Source organism: Gekko japonicus, unplaced genomic scaffold (genome assembly GCF_001447785.1).
Source record: "Gekko japonicus isolate JY-2015 unplaced genomic scaffold, Gekko_japonicus_V1.1 scaffold109, whole genome shotgun sequence".
In the NCBI taxonomy this organism is placed as follows: domain Eukaryota; kingdom Metazoa; phylum Chordata; class Lepidosauria; order Squamata; family Gekkonidae; genus Gekko; species Gekko japonicus.
This window is the reverse complement of record NW_015164185.1, coordinates 95,800-120,957: the sequence shown is the minus strand read 5'-3', so window position 1 is coordinate 120,957 and position 25,158 is coordinate 95,800. Positions and strand designations below refer to the sequence as shown.

At 43.5% G+C, this 25,158-nt stretch overlaps 2 protein-coding genes across 4 annotated transcripts in view; both read right to left on the bottom strand.

Annotated features, from left to right (window-relative positions):
• Positions 1-870: 870 nt before the first annotated feature.
• Positions 871-10,854, bottom strand: SPATA4 (spermatogenesis associated 4). Its single transcript, XM_015408129.1, has 6 exons — positions 10,566-10,854; positions 7,848-7,977; positions 7,201-7,319; positions 6,179-6,399; positions 4,851-4,958; positions 871-995 (listed from the first exon to the last, which is right to left on the bottom strand). The coding sequence occupies exons 1-6, from the start codon at positions 10,664-10,666 to the stop codon at positions 871-873; spliced, it is 804 nt and encodes a 267-aa protein (XP_015263615.1). The 5' UTR covers positions 10,667-10,854.
• Positions 10,855-20,434: 9,580 nt separating this feature from the next.
• Positions 20,435-25,158, bottom strand: part of ASB5 (ankyrin repeat and SOCS box containing 5) — a 31,005-nt gene continuing 26,281 nt past the window's right edge. For all 3 annotated transcript variants that reach the window (XM_015408134.1, XM_015408135.1, XM_015408136.1), the window contains exons 4-7: positions 24,844-24,994; positions 24,612-24,746; positions 22,594-22,785; positions 20,435-21,749 (exon numbers count right to left, since the gene is read on the bottom strand). In XM_015408134.1, coding sequence (XP_015263620.1) covers positions 21,622-21,749; positions 22,594-22,785; positions 24,612-24,746; positions 24,844-24,994 — 606 coding nt within the window. In that variant the 3' untranslated portion in view covers positions 20,435-21,621. The remainder of the gene's footprint in view (positions 21,750-22,593; positions 22,786-24,611; positions 24,747-24,843; positions 24,995-25,158) is intronic.

Below are 25,158 nucleotides of genomic sequence, written 5' to 3'. Positions count from 1 at the left end.
AGCAATGGGCCTCCTGGGGCCCTCCTGGCGCCGCAGCGCTCCCAGGGACCCGGTGACGGGCCTCTGACGGGCCTCCTGGGGCCGCAGCACTCCAGCGCGAGCCCCAGGAAGCCAGCAACGGGCCTCTCCTGGCCACCCTGGGGTAGCAGTGCTCCGACGTGGGCCCCGGGAGGCCGGTGGCGGACCTCAGCGCAGAGAGCTGGGGCGGGGCTTGCTGCCACTGCCATTTGTGCCAACTCCTGGGCTCCCGGAGCAGCACTCCGGCACGCTCCAGCCCCAAAAGACCCCTGATTATAACCATTCTGTGAAGACCCATTCATTTCAGCAGTTTATTTTCTCAAAAATGCAGTCCAGATTAAATCAAAACAAAAATGTTTAGATCTTATCTGAAAAACAAAAAAGCAGTTTAATAATACAAAACTATCAAGTGAAAAATGTATATGATTGGAGTATTGCTAAAATTCGTGCTTAAGTTGAGAACTTTTATTGTTTTAATGTGTTTCATTTGTGTTTAGCTTGTGCCCTTATGTTGAGTGATCATGGATCAGCATGAATGAAATTAAGAAAACTAAGAAAGAAACTGAACAGTTTACCCTAAGAATCAATTTTATTCAGTCACCTCAGGAAACAAGGACAGACACAGGGGGGTATCTCTAAAAAGAACATCACCACCACTGGGACATGTCTAAAATGTAAGATTCCTGTAAGAGAATCCTGCATAAGAAGCACTGATCTTGTGTTGCAGCTTTTTAGCTCAGCATGCTTTATTGAGATGCATTTTTGGTGAGATGCATTTTTTTCTAATGGGGTACAAAAATTTGCCATAAGACTTTCACTTAATCCAGTTAGTTTCCAAATCTCTTTGGCAATTTAAAGTCCTTTAACATATGTACCAATGTTTAAATGCACATCAAAGGGCAGTCTCTCAGCTTGTTTCACTTGAATAGTTTTGAAATGTACACCTGTTTTGCCTCTGATTTCTGTGGATGCTGCACCTAAGCAGAACAAAAAAAAGGGAATGTGCAACCAAGGTAACACATACAATTATGATACTACCAAAATACATTGAAATGCTCTTATTCAGCAGCATGCAATTATGCAGACCTCAATTAAGTCATTATTTGAACTACTAGGAGGGCATGGAATATTCAGGAAAATTCAAAGGGTCAGGTTGTCAGCAATAGAAACCTGACATCAGTTTGGATTGTGAACCATTCTATTATCTCCTGTACCTTCAACAAAGTTTGCAGTCATAGCATGATAATGTTCATCTTCAAGCCATGAAAATCGTCACTTGCTGCCTTCTAGAACTATGCTACCTTTTGAAGCACAGAAGTGGGCTGGGCCATTATTTTTCCTGGTTGCTTGACAAACCTAACAACGCCACAACTTTTATGAGGGAGGTAAACCAACACTGGGGAAAATCTCAAATGGAACAACATGTCTGTTCTTTGTGTTAGAAGTAACAGAATCCACGTGGTGGTAGAAGTAAAACAGGAAGCCTAGAAAATAGATTGCTAACATGATGGGTAATAAAGAAATGGGATCAAAAACAATAGCAAAAGGGGAAAAAAATAGGTGGTGACCCAGAGGCTTGGAGGAAAGAGGAGACAAAGAATTAAAGGGATGGCCAGATGAAAAAAGCTTTTTTTTTTTTTTTTTTTACGTCAAGGCACCTGGAGATCTGCTGTTATAGTTGATCTCCAGATTGCCAAAATCAGTTCCCTCGGAGAAAATGGCTGCTTTCAGTTGTGGATTCTATGATTTTATATCCTGTTAATGTCTCTCCCCTCTCCAAACCCCACCTTCTCCAGGATCCACTTCTAAGATTGCTAGTCCCCAGGTCCCAGCGGGGGTTTCCTTGGTTTTCAGGGCTTCTGTCCACCACCAGCCAGCTGACCAGTGGGGGAAACCCTGCCCCCAAACAGCAGTGTCACTGTGTGACATCCTTGACATGATGACATCACCATCCATGGTTTGAAGCCAGTTATACCATAGAGTTTTGCACAAAAACCAAGAGGTGTGCCGTGCAACATCCCCAATGTGATGTCACTTCCAGGTGACATCATTGCGTTGGGGTCTTCCTGGAATGCCCCCCAAATCCCCCTGCCAGCATGACAAGGGGACCTGGCAACCCTATCCACCACCGCCCCCCAAATCCCTGGGTATTTCCCAATCCAGAGCTGGCAACCCTAACTTATGGCAAACGCATAGGGTTTTCAAGGCAAGAGACATTCAGAGGTGGTCTGATGAGATCAGGCTAGCCTGAGCTATCCACATCAAGGCTAGGGAAAATAAAATTCACTCATCATAAGGACAGAAAGTAGATGGGCAAAGTAGTTTTGAAGCAGGAGTCCACAGAAGTGAGATGGTAGGCTAAGAAGGAGACTGCCGTAAAACTCATTGGATAACCTTGGGCCACTCAGCCGCCTCACAGGGCCATTGTGAGAACAGAACAGGGAGGGGGAGAACCATGTATAAGTTCAAATGGAGGAAGGGTGGGATAAAATGGATATGCTTAAATTCGTTGTTTTATCGATATGACAGTGGAAAGTTAAAAGCAATTTTTGTTGGCCTTAAGCAGCCAATCAGGAGCTAATGCATGGCAGACAACTGTAATGCAGTTCTACATGGGCCTGCCTTTGAAGACTGTTCAGAAACTATCATTGATTGCAAAATGCAGCCACAAGACCATTGACTGGTATGGGCTATAGAACACACATTTTACAAGTTCTAAAATAATTACATTGGCTGCCAGTTTGTTTGCAGGAATGATTCAGGGTGCTTTTACCTTCAAAGCCCTAAACCAATCTGGAATCGGGGTACTTGAAAAAAAATCACCTACTCCCATATCAGCTTGCCTATCAGTTAAAATCAGTATCAGGAGCCCTGCTAGTAATCAGAGCCACTTATATAGTGATATCTGAACTGTGGAATGTCCTCCACAAATTAGTGGGCCAACCGCAATACGTTTTAGGCACCAAATACCTTATTTAACTAGGCATGTACTGCATTTTAATTGCTTATTTTATGTTACAAACCACGTCAGTAAATATTCAAATAAAATAGTAATTTCTGGTGTCAAATGTCTAGCTCTTATAGAAGATCCTCCAAAAATATGAATGAAACCCTGTAGTTTCTGAATAATGAGCATATACTAGCCATAAATTGTCACCATTATTGGACCACAATGTTGCCAGGAATCTGGACTCCAAAAGCATCAAGTTCTGGCAGTTTAACATAATACCTCAGTTGGTTAAAGTTATTCATACCAAGGAGTAGAGCAGGGAAATAAGTAGACCTTTATCTGTTGCATTATGGTGCCGTAAAGGCTACCCATGCAAGGAAGTGGAATCTTCCACTACATCAGGACTTGTTGTCCAGTTTCCACCTCAGAGTTTCTGCACAGGCAGTTTCATTTGCACTTTCAGTGCTGTCATTTGCCAGAAATCCAGATCTAAGAACTAAGTATAGTTCTGCAAAATGTTTTGTTTTGTTTTACTGTAAGGCTTGACTGATTAATCAATGAAAGCCATATTGGTGAGGGCTGTGATTTAAGATTGGGGAGATTAGATAATTTTGCTTCTGGCATTCCACTGTAACACAATGAAAAATAATATTAATGGTGACATTCCTTCAAATGGTAGCTTTTAAAAAACTATTGCCAGGCATCAGCTGGCCAGCACCCTCGATGTCTCGCTACCCCTCCACCCTTTCTAGCGTCATCAAGCCTAAGACTGCCACTTTTGAGATGGTAGGGGGGGTCCTCTCACCCTTGGCCTCCACTTCCTATGCCTTCAGGGTTCTTAGCCCTCTTTTGCTCCAAAGGACTTGGCACGTGTGACTGGCAATCCTCCTCTGCCATCCTGGAGTTCTCTTTTTATTGCCCTTCCCCCCTGCCCGTCTCCCTGCTGGCAGCTCCATGTGTCCTAGTTTGGATCACAGTGGTTAATGAATCAGTGGATAATTTTTATTCCTTTATTTTATGCTAGAAGGGGGCCTCCTGTCATGTATTAGCACCTCAGCAATTAGGCTAGAACTAGGCACTAGCGTGGCTCCATGCTTTAACTTTTAGAGCTAAAATTCTGTATGCTGCTCTGACAGATGGTCTCTGGTATCTCGAGCCAGGATTCAGCTTATAGCTCCTGGTTCAGGACACTAGATGATAAGTTTTCACAACTAGGAGTCACTCCTGAAGATATCACCTCCTCAAATCTTTTGGACTTCAGGAAAAAGATTAGCACACCTAATAACTGAGTTAGATTTTATTTCAACTGGGAGTAGAGGAAGGCGGGTTTGCTCCCCATTAGGATTCGGAATTATTCCAATGGGAGAACCTCTTTATTATTTATCCGCCCTTACTTTTCCCTCAAACCATCTAGCATTTATGTTAAGCACGTTTAAATGTCTTCCTTTCTATGAGCTTTTATGGCAGGTTGGGGGGTTTTTTTGGTATTCCCTTTTCAGATAGATTTTGTCATTGTGGTTCTGGCATTATCGCTACCATCCCACACAAAACTGTGGCCTGTCCATTGATAAAAAGAGAGAGCAGTGGATCCAGAGGTAGATTTGGGTGCATGATAACATCATGCCAGATTCAGTTTCCCAAACCCTACTGTTGGATGTAAACTATGATTGTACAGTAACCATTGCAAAATTTTTGGCAGCTGCTGCTTCTCCTAGGCATAAAGACTTAAAGTTAAATTAAAATTCTTCAGAAGAAGTAAGTTGTTATTCTATGGTTTCGGGTTGTTCAATACCTTATGTCCATGGGGAAAAAAGGGAATAGAAAGAAAGAATCTACACGGAATTGCAACACTGAACTTTCACATCAGAAAAAGAATACTTACTTGATACATGCCAAGATTTATCTCTTTGAAGATTAAGTGTGCTGTCGCTCACAGCAGAAGGACGACGAATGGCACGTGCTCCCAGGGTTGGTTTAATATTAAACCGTTCTTAAAAAAAGAAAAGAAATTGCATTGCTGGCCTTAACAAATCAGAGAATCTATCAATTGGCATTAGTATCACCAAATTTTCATAACGAAATTGTCCTTTCTAAAGAAATATTAATATTTGTGAACGTTAAATAAAGTTTCACAAAGGACAGACATATTGTTAGAGGATAGCCCATACCCTGGATCTTAGGGTATGATTGGAAAGCACATGAAATGGTCACTTTGGTAAAGCTAACAAGGTCTGTGTCTAGTCAATGCCTGTAACGAAGACCTCTCAGTATACCACCTTGACTCCAGAAAGAAAGGTGAAATGTAATACAGCCATGAGTATTCCACAACTTTATTGAGGTAGCTCAAGAATGTGTGGTATAATCTGTGGAAAAAACAAGTTTCTACTCCTTTAGGTATTACAAGAAGTCTACGAAGGCTACGTGTCATGGAACATGATAGCATCCTCCACAGTTCTTTCTTCACACATTCTAAGCTGCTTAATTTGGATTTACTGCATTATATAGTAACTTTAAGGATTTTTTTTTTTCATGTAACCCACCTTGAGCCTCTGGAAAAGGCATTTTATATACTTGGTTGAATAAATAAATGTCTCTTATTCTATCCCTGATTCAGAGTTTCAATTTTTATGGCAGTTAGCATTCAAATGTTTAGCCCCCCTAACAATCTGGCAGATAAACAGCATCATTATTGTTCTGTATGCAATCTTGCTAGCAAGAAATAGCACTAGTTTTCAAGAAATTAGTTGTTCTACTAGCCAAATGCATAAATACTGCTGTATTATATGCTGCGGTGGCTCAACTGGTTAAGACGCTGAACTGCAGGCTGTGGAAGGTCGGTAGTTCAGCAGTTCGAGACCCAAGTGTGCCGCATGACGGAGTGAGCTCCCGTCTCTAGTTCCAGCCCCTGCCAACCTAGCAGTTCGAAAGCAAGAAATTACAAGTAGATAAATAGGTACCACTCCAGTGGGAAGGTAACAGCGTTCCGTGCGCCTTGGGGTTTAGTCATGCCGGCCACATGACCACGGGAACGTCTTCGGACAGCGCTGGCTCTTCAGCTTTGAAATGGAGATAAGCACCGCAACCCTAGAGTCGGATTCGACTGGCTTTCGAGCAAGGGAACCTTTACCTATATGCAGTGGTAACAGTACAAAAATAAACACATTTAAGAACCATCCTGTCTGTAATGCATGTTTTGGAAGAGCTGCTCACCTGGATACTGTTCCCTCTCTAGACATCTTCGCTGCAGATGCAAATTGATGATGGCATTAACTTTTTGTCTGTTCTTGTTGATGTTGGGCTCTACCAGTATTTCTGTTAGTTTAATATTGGTTTTAATAGCCCTTGATGCAGTTGATCTAGCAACCATCGGTAACTTATCCTGGTAAAGACGATCTGAAAAGTCAACCTCTTCGTCCTGAATGTGCTTTATCCTGGGGGAGGGGCAGTAATTAATAATGCATCCGTTTTACCTAATCTTTTCAAAAATTAAAAAAAATCTAAAGATTAATGGATGAATTCTCACTGTTCCATGCAATAATTATCTACTTTATTATTTGTGGCATTGGCTGATATTTGATCATAATAAACGATGATGATGATTATCTGTGGCAACAATTATTTGCTTTTGATAACATGTTTGTGGTATATAAAATGGATAAACCTGGCTCTAAGGGGTTGCTTTAGACCCAATGATCTTAACAATGGAATGCACTCCTGCAAAGAAAGCCACCTATGCTTGCTGATGGTCCACTTGCTTCCAGAAAAGATGAATAGAAATATTGGGCCAGAACAGGGGCCTGAGATGGCTCTGGATGTACACAAGATCCTACTTAAAGAAAAACTGCCAGACCCACCCCCCTTCTCATCCTTTCCAGGATGTACCCCTAGCAGAGCTATACAAATCCCTTACGTGCACACAGGAGCAAAAGAAGCACTAATTAGACCACAAAACATTCTCTACAGCTGCTTAAATTTCTGAATATTTCTTGAGGTAATTATTGTATTATAATATATTTTGATAAAAAAATAATGAAGCTTTTATTGGGAAAAAGACATAACCATGTTTCCCATGTTCGACCATTTCTGGAAAAGCCTAAGGATGAATGGTTTAGCCTATTCTACAGAAAACTGGCTAATCCATGAATTATTACTCAGTCATCAGGTCTCGGAAAGATCAATATTTAAGCACCAAGGATACAGTCTAATGTAATACTGTGGCAAATGTAACTTACCGCCTATTTGTTAGCATTGTATAAATGTCTTGTACAAATATTTCTGCAGCTCCTGGTTTACAATGTATTGTTCCATCGATTAGTTCTCGAATGGGTTTCAGGTTTCTCTTGGCAAAGAACTTTATTGCGTGGGGAAGGAGAACGAATCTGTTTCAGACATGAATCTGTTTTGTTTTCTGTGTATTTTAAAAACACTCCATTTCATCACAAAGCAAGCACCTGAAATTTATTTTCCAATCACAACTATGTAAAGCCCCAAATCTGAACACACCAGTTGATATTATATAGTCACTGCATGTTTAAATTTGCTGGGTTTCACTGGGACCACAGAAAATAACATTATCTACATCAATTTATTCTAGTGCTTTAAACAATGGCACTTCCACATTTGCATTACACACTCTGTAGCTACTATTCATTCTTACACATCCACAAATAGTCTAATGACTCTTACCTACGTATGTGACTGTTAATAATCTGAAAATCAGGATTTATTTAAAAATGTATTTGAAATATTTATGTATCGCTTCTCTCACAATCAACCGGGCTCAAAATTGAATAAAAATTAAAGAAAGTTTCCATCCTGATTTCTCCTTTAAAAGATACAGAAATTTAATTGACCTAAACACATTGCATCCACCACTCACCTTTCCAAGTTGTGACCAGTTGCTAAGTTTGGCAGCTAGAGATGTCCCATTTTGGAAGGAATGTATTTTAATATCTTCTGGGTAATACCAAGAGAATATTTCAGCAATGAGGTAGCCATTTGAAAAATCCCTACTCCAAAAAAGAAGAATAGTACGATTTGTTGTCTTGGTATTATTCATCCATCTTTATTCCCTATATGGGAAATGCCCTATCTCATCACCAAACTGGAAAGTTGGGACTTTGAGGGGGCGGGGCAGTGAATTTGCAATCTTATAGTACAGTACTATTGAGGACTTTCACTTTATTCAGATTTAACAGCTCATAAGCCATACAATAAGATCATCTCTCCACTTTTCTCAAATCTAGGAAACTGTAAATTCCCTATTCCACTACCAGTTATACAGAACAGAAAAGGAAACCATGCTGGAAAATAGATGGGAAGAGAAATATTTAGACACAATAATATAGCACTGCTTGCCATTCCTCAGAAGGCTTCAGCCATCTGATGCAAATTAAATATTACCCATCACACATTAATCTTACAGTACCTCCCAACCTGCACCCTGTGTCCTTGAGGCTTAGGTCTGCTTTCATGTGGGTCTAACTTTGTATGCTCTCCAACTTAATTTTAAAGAAAGATGGAATGGTAGTCTACTCTAAACGTTGGCTACAGATAATCACAGTTCCTAAGAAAAGAGCAAAAACTTTCAGACACATCAACCTCAAACACCCACAATGGCCTATTGAGAACTGGTTTGGGTTAGGGACATCAGGAAGTACTGTATGTCAGAGAAGATGAAAGTAGCATCAACTTGGTTATCTTGTATTTTATTTTATGTGCTGGAGATCAAATGGGGTGGAAATCAAATAAGGCTGGTCTGACCTTTCCAGAGCTCTGCTGCAGACAGGTAATCCAGAACAAATTTAGCTTTAGGGCCCTTCTCCTGCAAACTCCCCCCCCCCAACCCCCCCCCCCCCATGCTGTCAGTAAATAAGACAGTATATTTAAAGGCAGGCAGTACCAGCACAATAGGCATAATAGTTTAGTATGACAATCTTGTTAGTCACCATAAACACCAGTACCCTCTATAAAGATAAAGGTTTAACTTGCTCAAAAGCCAGTCGAATCCGACTAGGGGGCGGTGCTCATCTCCATTTCCAAGCTGAAGAGCCAGTGCTGTCCAAAGATGTTTCCGTAGTCATGTGGCTGGCATGACTAAACGCCAAGGTGCACAGAACACTGTTACCTTCCCACCGAAGCGGTACGTATTTATCTACTGGCAATTTCTTTTGAACTGCTAGGTTGGCAGGAGCTGGGGCCAGAGACGGGAGCTCTCTCTGTCATGCGGCACTCGGGTCTCCAACTGCCGAGCTACTGACCTTCCAGTCTGCAACTCAGCGTCTTAACCTCTGAGCCACCGCAGCCCCTTCAGTACCCTGTATAGGCAACTAAATTTGGTATTTGACTATGCAAAATGCTCTGATGATCAAAGCTGAATGGTCTGACAAGTGCAGCTTTTTGTCGCTATGTAGTAGTAGTATGAACTAAAATGCTGGGGGCCCTCAGCCTCCTTGGGGCCCAGAAAATCCCTCCCTGCACCCCTGCCAATAAATATACAACAGTGAAAAAGGAGAAAGAAGGTTCTTAGAACTTTGCTTTTGCACAGAGCTAGGGTTCCCAACTTCCAGGTGGAACTTGCAGATCTCTTAGAATTTTAACTGACCTCCAAATGGCAAGATCAGTTCTTCTGGAGGAAATATCTGCTTTGGAGGGTTGACTCTAACGGCATTATACCCTCCTAAGGCCCGTTGCCTCTGCAAACCCCACCCTTCCCAAGCTCCACCAGTTTGGTGTAGTGGTTAGGAGTGCAGATTCTAATCTGGGAGAACCGGGTTTAATTCCCCACTCCTCCGCATGCAGCTGCTGGTGCGACCTTGGGTCAGTCACAAGTTATCTTAGAGCTGTTCTCTCACCAGCAGTTCTCCAAAGAGCTCTCTCAGCTCCACCTACCTCACAGGGTATCTGTTGTGGGGAGGGAAAGGGAAAGGAGACTGTAAGCCACTCTGAGTGAAGGGCAGGGTATAAATCCAATTTCTCCTCCTCCTCCAAATCGCTAGGTATTCCCCAATCCAGAGGTAGCAACTCTATGAACCGGCATGGCCAGATCCCATACTTCCTATTTTCTCCCAGAGACACAACCCCTTACAGGAAGAGTGCTGATTCTCAAGTGAAGTCCAGACGGGGGAGAAGAGGGCTTGCTGGGGAGAGCCATGGTGAACTGGAGGGTGATTTTTGCGGGAAGATGCAGACGAGGAATGCTCGGTAAAGAGCAAGGAGGTGAGGTTTTGTTATGTGCCAGGTATGAATTCCAAGCAGACAGAAGCACAGGTTGAATTTCTAGTAGCAGCGCCCCCCCCCCCCATGCTGTTGCAGCAGAACAAAGTTCGAGTCCAGCAACGGCACCTCGAAGGCCAACAAAGTTTTGCCTGAAGAAGAGTGCGTGCACACCAAGGCTTATTCCCAGAAGAAAAACCTGGTCGGTCTTCAAGATGCCGCTGGACTCGAGCATTTCCCTGGAGAAAGGCCCTTCTGGATGCAGTGGGGCTTCCTCCTGAGTAAGCGTGCACACGACCACCTAGGGACCAGGGTGGCTGGAAAAAAGAGCACCGGGCCCGGGGCGGAGACCTCGGGATCTCTCGGGACTCGTTTGCCTCACCTACGGAAGTGCCTGGGCGAAACGGTGAGGTCGAGGCTCTGTAGCCACCGCAGGACGACGCGCGGCAGCCCCGTGCGCCGAATGGTAGTGAAGTCAGACATGGGGCGAGGCGAGGAGAGGAGAAGCCTTCTCGGTCCGCTCTGAGACGCAAAAAGACAAGACTTCTCCCGCTAAGCGCCGCCTGGAGCGTCCTACGCAGCCATAGCAACGGTTACCGAGGCAACCGCCCCTCTCGTTGCACAGCCGATTATCACCACCCGACTGAACAAGCGTCGCCGCAACACGCAGGCGTTCCAGGCCGGATGCGTCCGGTTCCGAATGCGCATGCCTGCGACTCCCGGGGCGGATTGTAGTTACGAAAGCGTATTTGCTACGGGAGAGGCGGAGAGTGGCCCTATACGACAGGAGGGAGGGTCCTGGCGGGGGGCGGCGGGTTCTATTCGAGAGCTCGTAGACGTCACTCAGTTATAACAGAGGAGGGTCTCCTTCTCCCAGCTCCTGAAGAGCCCGCTCGGCCATCGCAGCAGGCGAGAGGTGGAATGTGCCCCTAGGACACCAAGGCCACCACCCCGGGGCTCAGAGAGACGGGGGAACATTTTGCGCCCCCCCCCCTGCCGTTGGCGCTGCTATAGCAACGGTTACCGAGGCAACCGCCCCTCTCGTTGCACAGCCGATTATCACCACCCGACTGAACAAGCGTCGCCGCAACACGCAGGCGTTCCAGGCCGGATGCGTCCGGTTCCGAATGCGCATGCCTGCGACTCCCGGGGCGGATTGTAGTTACGAAAGCGTATTTGCTACGGGAGAGGCGGAGAGTGGCCCTATACGACAGGAGGGAGGGTCCTGGCGGGGGGCGGCGGGTTCTATTCGAGAGCTCGTAGACGTCACTCAGTTATAACAGAGGAGGGTCTCCTCCCAGCTCCTGAAGAGCCCGCTCGGCCATCGCACGCGAGAGGTGGAATGTGCCCCTAGGACTCCAAGGCCACCACCCCGGGGCTCAGAGAGACGGGGAACATTTTGCGCGCCCCCCCTGCCGTTGCCGCTGCTGCTGCTTCCAGCGGCCATAACTTTTAAAAGAGCCCCTAACAAGACCTGGGGGAGCCAGAATGACCTCTCGCGTGTGATGGAATTTGCCCCTAGGACTCCAAGGCCACCACCCCGGGGGTCAGAGAGGCAAGGGAACGTTTCGTGCCCCTCCCCCCATTGCCGCTGCTGTTAATGCTGCTGCGGCCACAGGCCATAACTTTTTAAAGACCCCCTAACAAGACCTGGGGGAGTCAGAATGACCTCTCTCTTGTGATAGCGTTGCCGCTCGGCCACCAGACGCAAGAGGTGGAATTTACCCCTAGGTCTCCAAGGCCACCACCAGGGGGCTCAGAGAGGCAGGGGAACATTACCCCCCCCCCCGCCGTTGTGGCTGCCGTTACCGCTGCTGCCACCGCCAGCAGCCATAACTTTTTAAAGAGCAGCCATAACTTTTAACAAGACTTGGGGTCTCCTCCCAGCTCCTGAAGAGCCCCACACGCAAGAGGTGGAATTTGCCCCTATGACTCCAAGGCCACCACCCCGGGGCTCAGAGAGGCGGGGGAATGTTTCACGCCCCTCCCCCCCGCCGCTGCCCTTACCGCTGCTGCTGCTTCCGGCGGCCATAACTTTTAAAAGAGCCCTTAACAAGACCTGGGGGAGCCAGAATGACCTCTCGCGTGGGATGGAATTTGCCCCTAGGACTCCAATGCCACCACCCCAGGGCTCAGAGAGGCAGGGCAATGCCGCTCGGCCATCACACGCGAGAGGTGGAATTTGCCCTTAGGACTCCGAGGCCACCACCCTGGGGCTCAGAGAGGCCCGCCCGCCCCCATTGCCGCTGCCGTTACCGCTTCAGAACCACGTTGTGGCTTTATGGTGTTGCCAGGAAGCCATGGATCCATGACTTTTGTGGTGCAACCTGTGCCCATGGACATAAGATGGGATTTGTCGGGGCTCAGAGAGGCGGGGGAATGTTTCACGCCCCTCCCCCCCGCCGCTGCCCTTACCGCTGCTGCTGCTTCCGGCGGCCATAACTTTTAAAAGAGCCCTTAACAAGACCTGGGGGAGCCAGAATGACCTCTCGCGTGGGATGGAATTTGCCCCTAGGACTCCAATGCCACCACCCCAGGGCTCAGAGAGGCAGGGCAATGCCGCTCGGCCATCACACGCGAGAGGTGGAATTTGCCCTTAGGACTCCGAGGCCACCACCCTGGGGCTCAGAGAGGCCCGCCCGCCCCCATTGCCGCTGCCGTTACCGCTTCAGAACCACGTTGTGGCTTTATGGTGTTGCCAGGAAGCCATGGATCCATGACTTTTGTGGTGCAACCTGTGCCCATGGACATAAGATGGGATTTGTTGGTGTGTTCATGGTGACCCAAGGCAAAAGCCTTGAGGATCCATGGGGATCCGTGCTTCAGAACTATTTTTGTGTAGAATGTTGCCAGGAAGCTGTGCATCCATGAATTCTGTGGAGCAAGTAGTGGCTATGGACATGATATGGGATTTAATGGTATGTTTGGGTGTTCCAACACAAAACCCCCCAAAATCTATAAGGAACCATACTCCAGAACCATGTTTTGGCTTCATGGTGTTGCCACAAAGCCATGGCTCCGTGACTTTTGTGGTGCAAGTTGTGCCCATGGACATGTTATGTGATTTGATGGTGAGTACATTGTGACCCTATACAGAAAAACTGAGGATCCATGAGGATCCGTGCTTCGGAACCATGTTTTTGCAGCATGGTGTTGCCGTGAAGCTCGGGACCCCTTAATACTGTGGTGTAAGTAGTGGCCATGGCCATAGTATGGGATTTAATGGTATGTTTGGGGTGTCCCAACACAAAATCCGAAAGCATTCGTGAGGATCCATGGTCCAGAACCATGAAGCCGTGGGCATGTGATTTCTGTGGTGCAGGCTGTGACCATGGACGTGTTATATGATTTGATGTTCTGTTTGGAGTGCCCCAACACAAAAACCTCAAGCATCCATGAACTATGCTCCAGAACTATGTTTTTGCAGCATGGTGTTGCCGTGAAGCTCGGGACCCCTTAATACTGTGGTGTAAGTAGTGGCCATGGCCATAGTATGGGATTTAATGGTATGTTTGGGGTGTCCCAACACAAAAACCTCAAGCATCCATGAACTATGCTCCAGAACTATGTTTTTGCAGCATGGTGTTGCCGTGAAGCTCGGGACCCCTTAATACTGTGGTGTAAGTAGTGGCCATGGCCATAGTATGGGATTTAATGGTATGTTTGGGGTGTCCCAACACAAAAACCTCAAGCATCCATGAACTATGCTCCAGAACTATGTTTTTGCAGCATGGTGTTGCCACAGAGCTGTGGCACCGTGATTTCTGTGGTGCATTCTGTGGTCATGGACAAGGCATATTATTTGATGGTGATGTTGGGGTGACACAATGACTTTTCTGGTTGAAGCTGTGACCATGGACGTGTTATATGATTTGATGTTCTGTTTGGAGTGACCCAACACAAAAACCTCAAGCATCCATGAACTATGCTCCAGAACTATGTTTTTGCAGCATGGTGTTGCCACAGAGCTGTGGCACCGTGATTTCTGGGGTGCAGGCTGTGACCATGGACGTGTTATATGATTTGATGTTCTGTTTGGAGTGACCCAACACAAAAACCTCAAGCATCCATGAACTATGCTCCAGAACTATGTTTTTGCAGCATGGTGTTGCCACAGAGCTGTGGCACCGTGATTTCTGGGGTGCAGGCTGTGACCATGGACGTGTTATATGATTTGATGTTCTGTTTGGAGTGACCCAACACAAAAACCTCAAGCATCCATGAACTATGCTCCAGAACTATGTTTTTGCAGCATGGTGTTGCCACAGAGCTGTGGCACCGTGATTTCTGGGGTGCAGGCTGTGACCATGGACGTGTTATATGATTTGATGTTCTGTTTGGAGTGACCCAACACAAAAACCTCAAGCATCCATGAACTATGCTCCAGAACTATGTTTTTGCAGCATGGTGTTGCCACAGAGCTGTGGCACCGTGATTTCTGGGGTGCAGGCTGTGACCATGGACGTGTTATATGATTTGATGTTCTGTTTGGAGTGACCCAACACAAAAACCTCAAGCATCCATGAACTATGCTCCAGAACTATGTTTTTGCAGCATGGTGTTGCCACAGAGCTGTGGCACCGTGATTTCTGTGGTGCATTCTGTGGCCATGGACAAGGCATATTATTTGATGGTGATGTTGGGGTGACACAATGCAAAAATCATAAGGATCCATGAGGATCCGTGCTTTTGAAATCATGTTTTTATGCTGTTGTGGTACCACGAATCTGTGGATGCATGATTTTTGTGGTGCCCCTTGTAGACTAACACATGACCTACAATATGATGGTGGTTTTATTTCGTTTCAATGTAAAAATCATATGAAATTCATGAGGATCCATTTAGATCCAACTTTTACCCAGACCCCATGGCTACCCACCTGAATCTAGTTTTTAAACTGTTAGGCTGGCTAATGTGGGAATATGAACGTATTAAGTGGTCCATCTAGTCTCGCTACTAACCAGTTGCTCTAGAGGTCCAACAAACAGAACAAAGAGACTGAGGCCTCTCCCTTGATATTGTCGTGCAGTGTTGCAACTAAGATGTTTTTTGCCTCTTAGATGTGAAAGTTCCATTTAGTCATCATGGCTAGTAGCCAGGGTTGAGCCTATTCTCCATTAATCTGTCTAATCCAAAGACTGTACTGCCCTGGAACATGAACGTGATGAGTGTAGTTTGAATCACAGGAATGGGTAGATTTGTTGAGTGCATGAATGTTTGCTGGAGTGAGACGTGCCTGTAAAAAGGCCAGTGCTTAGCTCTACCCTGCAAATTGACAGTGTGCCTGATCCAAGGGCTGATTTTTGGTACCAGGAATTTATACTTGTGTTCTCCCCAGGAAACTTATGTGATTGTTTTCTTGTACTATTATTTTGGTAAGGTTGGCTTAGTCGATGTGCGAGTAAGGATTTGCTAGTCTAGCATGATTTACTGAACAGAATTTGTTGCATAACTCACAGCTACATTGTTACACTGAGATGAGAGAGTATGATGGTGTATTTTTAAAAATTAAAATTCTTTTCTCAGCAGTAGGCTGGTATAATTAAAGTATGCTATCTGGCATGGTTTACACAGTCAGAGGGGTGTTTGATCAGGACTACGCCAGACTGCCTTGGGCTATCTTGGTTATGAGAGATGATTTTGAGGTTGATTTCTATTGTAGACTGCACATACATAAATTTCAAGGAGGTAACCAATTAGCTATTTGCCTATAGTTACCCTTTTTTGCTTGTAAGGATCTGCATAAAATGCTTTCTGGATACTAGGCAGTACGATAGCAACTACATCTGGAGTGGGAAAATGTGTACCATTGAGATCTCTTTCATGCCACACCAGGTGTAGCAAATGGAAAAAAAATTAGTTCACAGCAAAGTGTTTAAATGGGACAGGCAGGAAGGAAAATGACACTTGTTTATTCTATTATTTTTAATTTTGTATATGCATAGAGTTTACCTAGCCTTCCATTTTCCTAGGTGCATACATCAGACATTTTGAACTAAAATATAACAAAACCAAACAATACTCCAAGAAACTAAAGGGGTTGTGCAGATATGCTTCCAAATGTATTTTTTTAAAGTAATATAGCACCACTTGTGCAACACTGTGATATTTTGGGGGATATAAGCATGGCATCTCCCACACTAGTATCTCTCCACTTTATGTAGTTTGTGACCACTTAAAAGCTGTTGCTGCTGACACCTGAAGCTACTTCATTTTTTAAGCTACAGCCTCCTTCCATGAAGGGGGAAGAGAGCAGATCAGAGTAAGGTAACATCATGTAAAGGCATAAAGGTGGAAGAGATAGATTTATTCCCAACAGTGCACTTTCCTACTAGGCTAAAGTGGCAGAGAGTAGATGGGAATGAATGGAACGTTTGTGAGTGAGAAACTAACAGTTTTCAGCAACAGTGAATAGTAGTCATTGGCTGGGAAAATGCCATTCCTCTATAACTGATACAGTAACGGAGTGAAAGATTTTGGAATCCCCCCAAGCAACTCATTACAAGTTACAACTGCATATTTCCTGTACATACACACACACAATCCTCTGAAAAAGCCCTAAACAAAGCACAAATACAAGATCATTTAACAGCACAGTGCTTAATCAGTAATTGCAAATTAAAACATAAAATACCAGTAAGGCAAAATAAAAGAGTTTAATGGCCAAGTTACAAGGGATAAGGGCTGACAGCTATTTTAATACCGTGGAAGGCTGGAGAAAACATTGGTAGAATCCTATGACTCCTTTCTGCTAAGCAGAAAGCCTTACTCCATAGGAGAAGTTTTCTCACTTAGCAGAGTCATAGGATCCATCCAATCCTATTTGGTATGTATGTGAGAGATCCAACATGGCCACCACCAAATGGTTATTTTAATACATTTTCTCTTACCAAACTCCCAGAAAAGTGTTTTGTGTGTCCAAAGGATATTTTGTTTCAGGCAATCAGTGCTGTATGTAAAGTATCCATGAAGATGTTTCACAGACCGAGACTATTATAGTACAATCATAGGAATGTGTTCCTGGGAATAATCCCCACTGAAGATTCCTGAGTGGAATTATGAATAGAACTCTCTAGGATTACTTTGTAAATTGTTTACATTGAACATTTACAGGCAATTGAATGTATTATCATGATTTTTAAAGATATTTTGTGTTGCATCACTAACATTGAAAAATGTTCATGTTATCATCCAGCTTTTCAGAGCCTGTATCTCCATCTGAATCTACATAATCACTAGGTGGTTATCTTAGTTACAAGCTGTTGACAGTGGGAAGTTAGATGAATGCATAAAGATCACCTTTCTCCTGAAGAACAACACTATGTGCATGAAGAACTTTTTGCACAAATCTGTCACATTAAGAAGATGTATATGTAGGGTCATAATCAGGAATTATTCATCAGGCAGAGTGTTATGCAGACATCAGGAACAGGACTGAGTAACTGTTAATCACTAATGCCTGAGGAGTAAATTGCTGCTTCCATGTAAATTTGTTTTGCTTATTTCTCATACATTGTGGTGCTCTGGTTCCTGAGCAATGTCCAAAGTTGTTGAGAACTTTTCTAACCTTTCTCCCTGAGTAATTTCCTTTATTGAAACTGATTTTTGTTCCTTCATTGCCAGAGGATAAAAGAATGCTGGAGCAGTCCTTCAGAAAACCCTGTGATGTGTTTGGTTATTTCAGTTTAATATAATGTAATAGATGTTGAAAAACATTTGCTGAACCTATGCAAGTTGAGTCACCTGGGCATGAATTCGCTTAGCATTTTGATCTTGGTGATTCATTGGTCAACTGTATCATCTAATGAGTATGCAAATTCATAGGGTAGTATGAGCTCTGAAAATCTGCATGATTACTACATTTTTCAGTGTGCTTCCATTTTGAGCAATACAAATATGAAATTGCAAATATTTCCAATAAAGAAGTCAAAATATATAATTCTCCATATAGCCGAAACATGGGTACTTAAATCCAGTGATTAGAGCCATAACAAATGACAGATCTTTCTACAAACCTGAAAAACATCCCAGGTTTGCAGAAAAATCTGAAATATTATAAAAAAGCAACAACAACCCCACACTGGGGGAGTTAAAACCCCTCAAAATAAGAGAAGCAGCACTTGTAGCTTTAAAAAAGCAAATGCCATAAGTGGCCATTGCTAGGCAACCACAACAGGATTGCCAGCCTTTAAGCTTTGGTTTCTGTCAGTAAAGGACAGAACCCTTTCCAGGGTTGTTTTGGCCTTTGAGGTAGGACCCACTGGGCCAGGGCCAGCAGCAACCACCAGGTGACTTTCTACCATGCAACGTGGATGACATACCCAGTACTGGCTGATTGCTACTGTTCAACAGCAGCCATCCCACAAAATACAGTGTGGTGTAGTGGTTAGAATTACAGACTAGGGTATGGGAGACCCAAGTTCAAATCCCCACTCTGCTGTGAAAACTCAAAAGATGACCTTTGGCCAGTCACATTCTCTAATCCTAACTTATCTCACAGCATTGCTGTGATGATAAAATGGACAAGAGATTATGTGAGTTGCTTTGGGTCCCCATTGTAGAGGAAGGCAGGGTATAAATGAAGTAAATAACTAATAAATATGGTTGAAGATGGGGGGAGATAAAAGGCTGGTTACTTGGGTGGGTGGGAAGGTGTGAAGAAAGAAGGAACAGTAGGTTTTTATATCCTGCTTTTCTCTCAAAGCAGCTTACAATCACATTTCCTTCCTCTCTCTAAAATAGGCACCTTGTGAGGTAGGTGCAGCCGAGAGAGTTCTGAGAGAACTGTGACTGGCCCAAGGTCATCCTGCAGGCTTCATATGGAGGAGTGGGAATCAAGCCCAGTTCTCTGGATTAGAGTTCACCAATCTTACACACTACATCATGTTGGCAAGTAAGCAGGAAAAGGTGAGAATATTGGGGTTGTCAGCAGCAGAGGAAGAGTGTGGAGAGTGGAATACAGCAGAAGTCAGGTGTCCCCCAAAAGCCCTTCTAGGCTTCACACTGTGCAACTGGGCCAAACACAGTGGCCAACACCACTCGTCTGGGCCATAGATTTTAAAGGCAGAGGCTGCCTGGGAGAGAAAAGGAGGGAAAGCTGAAGATAAGATGGCAGATGAAGGTAGGTTGCCTGATGGCTGGGAAGGAGAGAAGGAAGCAGAAAAATGAGAGAATATATGGGGGTTTTCAGAGAAAGGAAAGAAGAAACAGGGAGGGGGGAAATGAGATGCCCCCTGCAAGTCCATGGGGGTCCCCTGCTTGTACATAAAATAACCCTTGAATGTTCTAACAATATTAGAGAAAATCTTCATGGATATTTTTTATTGACGAAAATTGATTCATTGACCCAAATTACCCAGTTCGAAAGCAAGAAATTGCAAGTAGATAAATAGGTACCACTTCGGTGGGAAGGTAACAGCGTTCCGTGCTCCTTGGTGTTTAGTCATGCCGGCCACATGACCACGGAAACATCTTTGGACAGCGCTGGCTCTTCGGCTTTGAAACGGAGATGAGCACCGCAACCCTAGAGTCGGATTCGACTGGCTTTCGAGCAAGGGAACCTTTACCTTTACCTTTATACACAAAAATAAGTTATATTTATTAAAATTACTCTTTTGTAGTGGCCATCTCAATTTTTTTTTAACCTAGCAATGTGTCCTTGTAGTTTTGGAACAGTCACCCCAGCCCAATATATTCTCTGACTTTCTAAGGCAGACCTTTACATTTTTTTTCATCTTGACAGGCCACCCCAACATTTAGGATCCAGACTTCCTTTTTAGCCTTCAGGGGTTTATGTTTTAATGACCATATACCTATATACTGATAGCGACACTAGGCCCCCATCATCAGATACCTAAATCCGTGGGTCAGGGCCACACTGACACTAAACAGACTTTCCTACAAACTTGAGGGACTCCCAGGGTTAACAAGAAAAACCCTCAAAAATAAAATATATAGAGGTTTAAATCCCCAAAAATAAGAACGTAAGAAGAGCCCTGCTGGATCAGACCAATGGTCCATCTAGTCCAGCATTCTGTCTCATACAGTGGCCAGCTAATTCCTCTGGACAGCCAACAACAGGGCATACAGGCCATGGCCTTCCCCTGATGTTGCCTCCCGGCTCAGGGATTCAGAGGATTAGTGCAGTCACCATAGCTAGTAGCCACTGATAGACTTATTCTCTATGAATCTATTTAATCCCCTTTTAAAGCTGTTTATTCCTGTGGCCATCACTACATCCTTTGGCAACGAATCCCACATTTTAATCACTCTCTGTGTGCATGTGCAGACAATGCACTTACAGAGCTGCTACAGTTCAGCAGTGGTGTTGGATGCCGCAGCAGAGGAGGACACCAGCAGCTGCTCTGGGTTTGAGCACTGCAGTAGCAGATGCCAGCAGCTGCTCCAGGCCTGGGCGTGGCGGCAGCAGACATTGGCCACTGCTGGGTGCTGCCGTGGCAGTAGGTGCCGCCGCAGGCCTGGGCATGGCAGTGGCAGACGCCGGCTTCCAGGCTCAGTGATTGGTTGTGGGGCCTGGAACCTCAATGTCTCAGTGATGAGGGGGATATGGGATCCCCCCCCAAGTCTCGCAGGCCATCCACTTGTTCTAATTATTGCTACCACAAAACCTAATCCTAAACTCTTTACAGTTCCTTTTCATCTTTAAAAGCTATAACAAAAGTGTTGTAATATATAAATAAATATAACCCTGGTTATCATCACAACAAAAAACTAACTTTTTCCTTACACCTAAGTAAGCTTTCTACTTCTGCTGAGTGGCCCAGAGACAATAAAGGACTGCTGAAAATACTAGGTGCTACATGGCACCTTTACCCCCCGGGGATGTGTCAAGCCCTGTTCTAAGGGTTAAAACAGACATGATGTTGTATATCCATATCTGGGCTTCCCAGAAGTGAAACTGAGCCATCCAAAGGAGTTATGGTGGGGGCCCAGTGTGGATCAGAGGCAGGGGGATGCTGAACTCTTTCTCCCAGGCCATTCTGCTGATTGGGAAGGTGTTTGTGTTTTTCTTAATTGTGACTAAAAGCAGCCTGGGAGAACCATTTTCAGCAACTGAAATGGCATAAGGGAGAGATGGATCCTGAGTGTTGCATCTTATTTGGCCACAAGATACCAAGACAGCTGTCTGACCTGTGTCCCAGAATTTAGCAATGAACCTTATTATTTTGCCTTTGCTAATATTTTCAGAGAATGAACAAATTATGTTTTATTAATTTATATAAGCATCTTGTCACTGGGCTGCTCAAGAAAACTTTGAAATATTTGCTGCATCATGATCATTTCATGTTGCTATGAAAGACACATGTTAGTATGTATGTAAAAGTCTATTTATGATATCTTCCTCATCCCAACAGATTTTTATGTGCAACATACAATACAACACTTGTTTATCAAGTCTCTCAAAACAACTTGCTACTTTATCTATACTGCAAGAAGTCTTTCAATATGGTTGGCAACTGGAGTTGTGGCACAAGGTTTAATCTGGCTCTCCCGATATAGTTTCGGATACGTAGTCTGCACAGCTGGCAAAGGGAACATGGGGTAGCTGCAACAAAGTAAAAAGAATGAAGTAGCAATTCAGCATCATTAAGGACTTGCAACATGTTTGTTACAAAATTATAACTTTTTATCTGATACCTAGCAGAAAGTGAAACCACCACACAGTCAAAAAACCTAATATTTCACTTATTATGATTAATGTGACCTGTATTTTTACCAACATGGTTAGTTTTACTTTGTGATCTATATTTCCATTTATTTGACCATTTCTATCCCACCTTTCACCAAAGCTTCAAGGTAGTTTACAGCATTTTTAACTTACTTTAAAAATCAATAAAATAAACTGTTAAACAAATAAACCAGTCAAAATTTTTAGAAGTAAAAATCATAAACTGAACCACAATCAAAATAGAAGTAAAATAGTTAAAACAGTCCAAACAAGCCAGCCATGGAAAGACAGTATGATCCTAAGCTGTTATCTGAGTATGAACAAAACTGTAAGAATAATATTTATAACCAAATGTCTTCTGGAACAAAAACATCTTCATTTGCTACCTAAAGACCATGACAGAGGGATCTAAATGAAACTCCCCCAGTATTGTGCCACTGTTGTACAGGACCTGTCACACACAGCCACTTCAAATGGTGGAGGCATATGTAACAGTCTCAGTAGAAGATTTTAATTTTTGTGTAGGTAGGAGAAAATGATATTTCATAAATCCTGGACCCAAACTGCTCAGGAATAGTTGAAAAAGTTGAATGAATCTGCCATAGAATGGTTCCAGTACCAATGCCCCCAGAAACTGAAGGCAGCTTTCCCTAAGAATCTTACTCTCAAAAACTACAGTTGCCTCATATATAAAATTGCCTTTACATAGCAGACACTTTACCTTCATGTAGAAGCAATACTCTTTCCACCAAGCTGCGTGGAGAAGCTACATCTACAGGTCGTTCAAACTCTGAATTTTTGGCACTGATATCTGCTCCAAACTCAAGTAGAATGTTTACTATTTCTGTACTAGATTGCCTGGCAGCCGCATGTAGTGGAGTTTCCAGAAATTTTCCTTTTTGCACATTTGCACCTATAGATGTGAAACAGAGAAAGAATAGAGATTTAATTGAAACAGTTGTAGTCAAATCCTGGTGCCTAAAATCCAGTCCGTAAACACTGGGCTTATTTAAAATATTTTTACCTGCCTTTCCCACATGGCAGTTTATAAACAAATGTGCTATCAATACATATAGCAAAAATAATTAAAATGGCAGTATACAGGTATACAAACTCAACAGTCTGGCCATGGGCAATTAAAAAGGATTACTAAATATATATAAAAAATATATAAAAGCCTCCTAAACCAGTCTACTTAGAAGACTGTCTGAGGACCAACGGAGAAGGGGCTCTTCTAGCCAACTCTGACAGACCACTCCATAGGGTCAAGGCAGTATTTAGGAGCCTATGCCTAGATGAAATATGATCAAGTATCCCTAAGAGAGGACACAGAAGGTAAGTGGTGTTGAGATGAGCATAACTGGCACATAGATTGATAAAGGGAGAGCCCGTCCTTCAGGTATGTGAGCCCTAATTCTTGCATCTGGTGAAGAGAGCTGTGTTTCTCAAAAGCTTATGCTACAATAAAGGTTGTATGTCTTAAACGTGCAACTGGGCTTTTTACTAATTCTTGAAGAATCTTGAAGATAAAGAAGCAACACTTTAAACTGAGGCTTGAAAAAAATAGGCAATGAATGATGTTCTAGAATAGGTTCACATCAGATTGCCACCTGTAGGAGATGAGCTGCTGAATTTTACGCTAATGGATTTTCTGAGTTAAGAGCATTTCCACAGACAGCATATTACAGTAGTCTAGCACTGAGGTTACAGTAACAGCATTGCATAGCTAGGTCAATTGAGTCTAAAAGTAAAGACATTTTAGGAGGAAGATATAATTTAAAGGAGATGTTTCTTAAATTGCTCCTTTGTTAAAATGAAGATTCAAGAAGAAATAGCACTACTTGCAACCTTATCTAAATTAATTTCTTCATTGTTGTGAACAATGTTGAAGAACAACCCAAAGTAAACTAGAAGGATAATGAAGGAAAACGGGACTCCACAGAGTAGGTTTCAGCAAATAGGGATGCTACCATGCACACAATATAGATGGTCAGTTTTATTCTGAGTACTGATTGGATTCCATTGAAAAGTAGGTGCAAAGCTGAAAAAATTATTTGAAATATACAGTGTAGTTCAAATAAGGCAAATGAACTATATTCTATATCTTTCAAGTTTTCTGTTAAAATAGTTTTTTTCTACTGTTTCCAAATTAACTGGCTTCAAATTAATAATTTTTTCAATTAAGTAGGTAAGTACAAGAAAGATATGATAAGTAAATGGAGGGGATCAGATGTAAACTGCATTTAGGAAAAAACTACGCAAGAGTGTTTAATGGGCTGAATCAGGGGAAGCATTATCTGACACTCGTGGGGCTGCACATGTGTGGGCTGTTTTTTCTTGAGAAAATGGCACAGCAGGAAGGCTGGAGCCCTTTCTCCCCCAATGCTGCAGTCCCAATCCAAACTGGGCCCTGCAGCACTTGGGGAGGTAAGTTCCTATATCTGTCATGTGGCTGCAAGGAAACTGAATTGGGCTGGTGGAACCCTGACCCAATTTGTTAAAAAACTTTATTTTGTAGTTTGAGCCTAAATGAAAATGGAATCTAGGATGATCAATAACATCAAAGAAATCAGATTCAATGTAATAGTTGGCTTAATTGATTTACAACAAAGCTAAACTTTTGCAGCAAAGCTTGCTTAAGTGATTATGCATCAATGAATGACAGTTTTGTTTGAGCTCCATTTAAAATAATAATAAAATAAGGTATTAAGTCTTTTAAAAGATTCAGTAACTATGTACCTGCATGCAGAAGCTTGTGAACACATTGTTTCTGCTGTGAAATACAAGCTACATATAAAGGTGTTCCCAGGTGAGGAATGTCTTGGTCAACATCTATACCCCGAGAGATTAGCAGCTCTAGGCAGTCACTGTGACCTAGCCAAAGAGAATGTCATTACTCTCTGAAACAAGAAATTACATTTGCAATGCCAGATGCATTTCTTGATCCATTCCAGTTATTCTAATTTTTCACCTCTGCTGGCTGCTTCATGAGTTGGAGAGGGAAGGCATGTCTCCCACTGAGCTTTGGCACCATATTCCAAGAGAAGCTCCACACAAGATGCACTCCCTCTTGAACATGCATTGAACAGGGGGGTCATTCCATCAATTGTTGTAGCATTTACCTGAAATATTAAATGTGTCTATGAGGAGTAGAAGACTTGCTTACAGGTACATTTTCTGCCTCTGGCATATTTGTTATCCTTATTTTTTTAAAGCTTTGATGTTACAGGGAAAGTGCAGCACTGAAAGGGAACTTGTTTCCTTGAGTGTAACCTCTGCTGACATG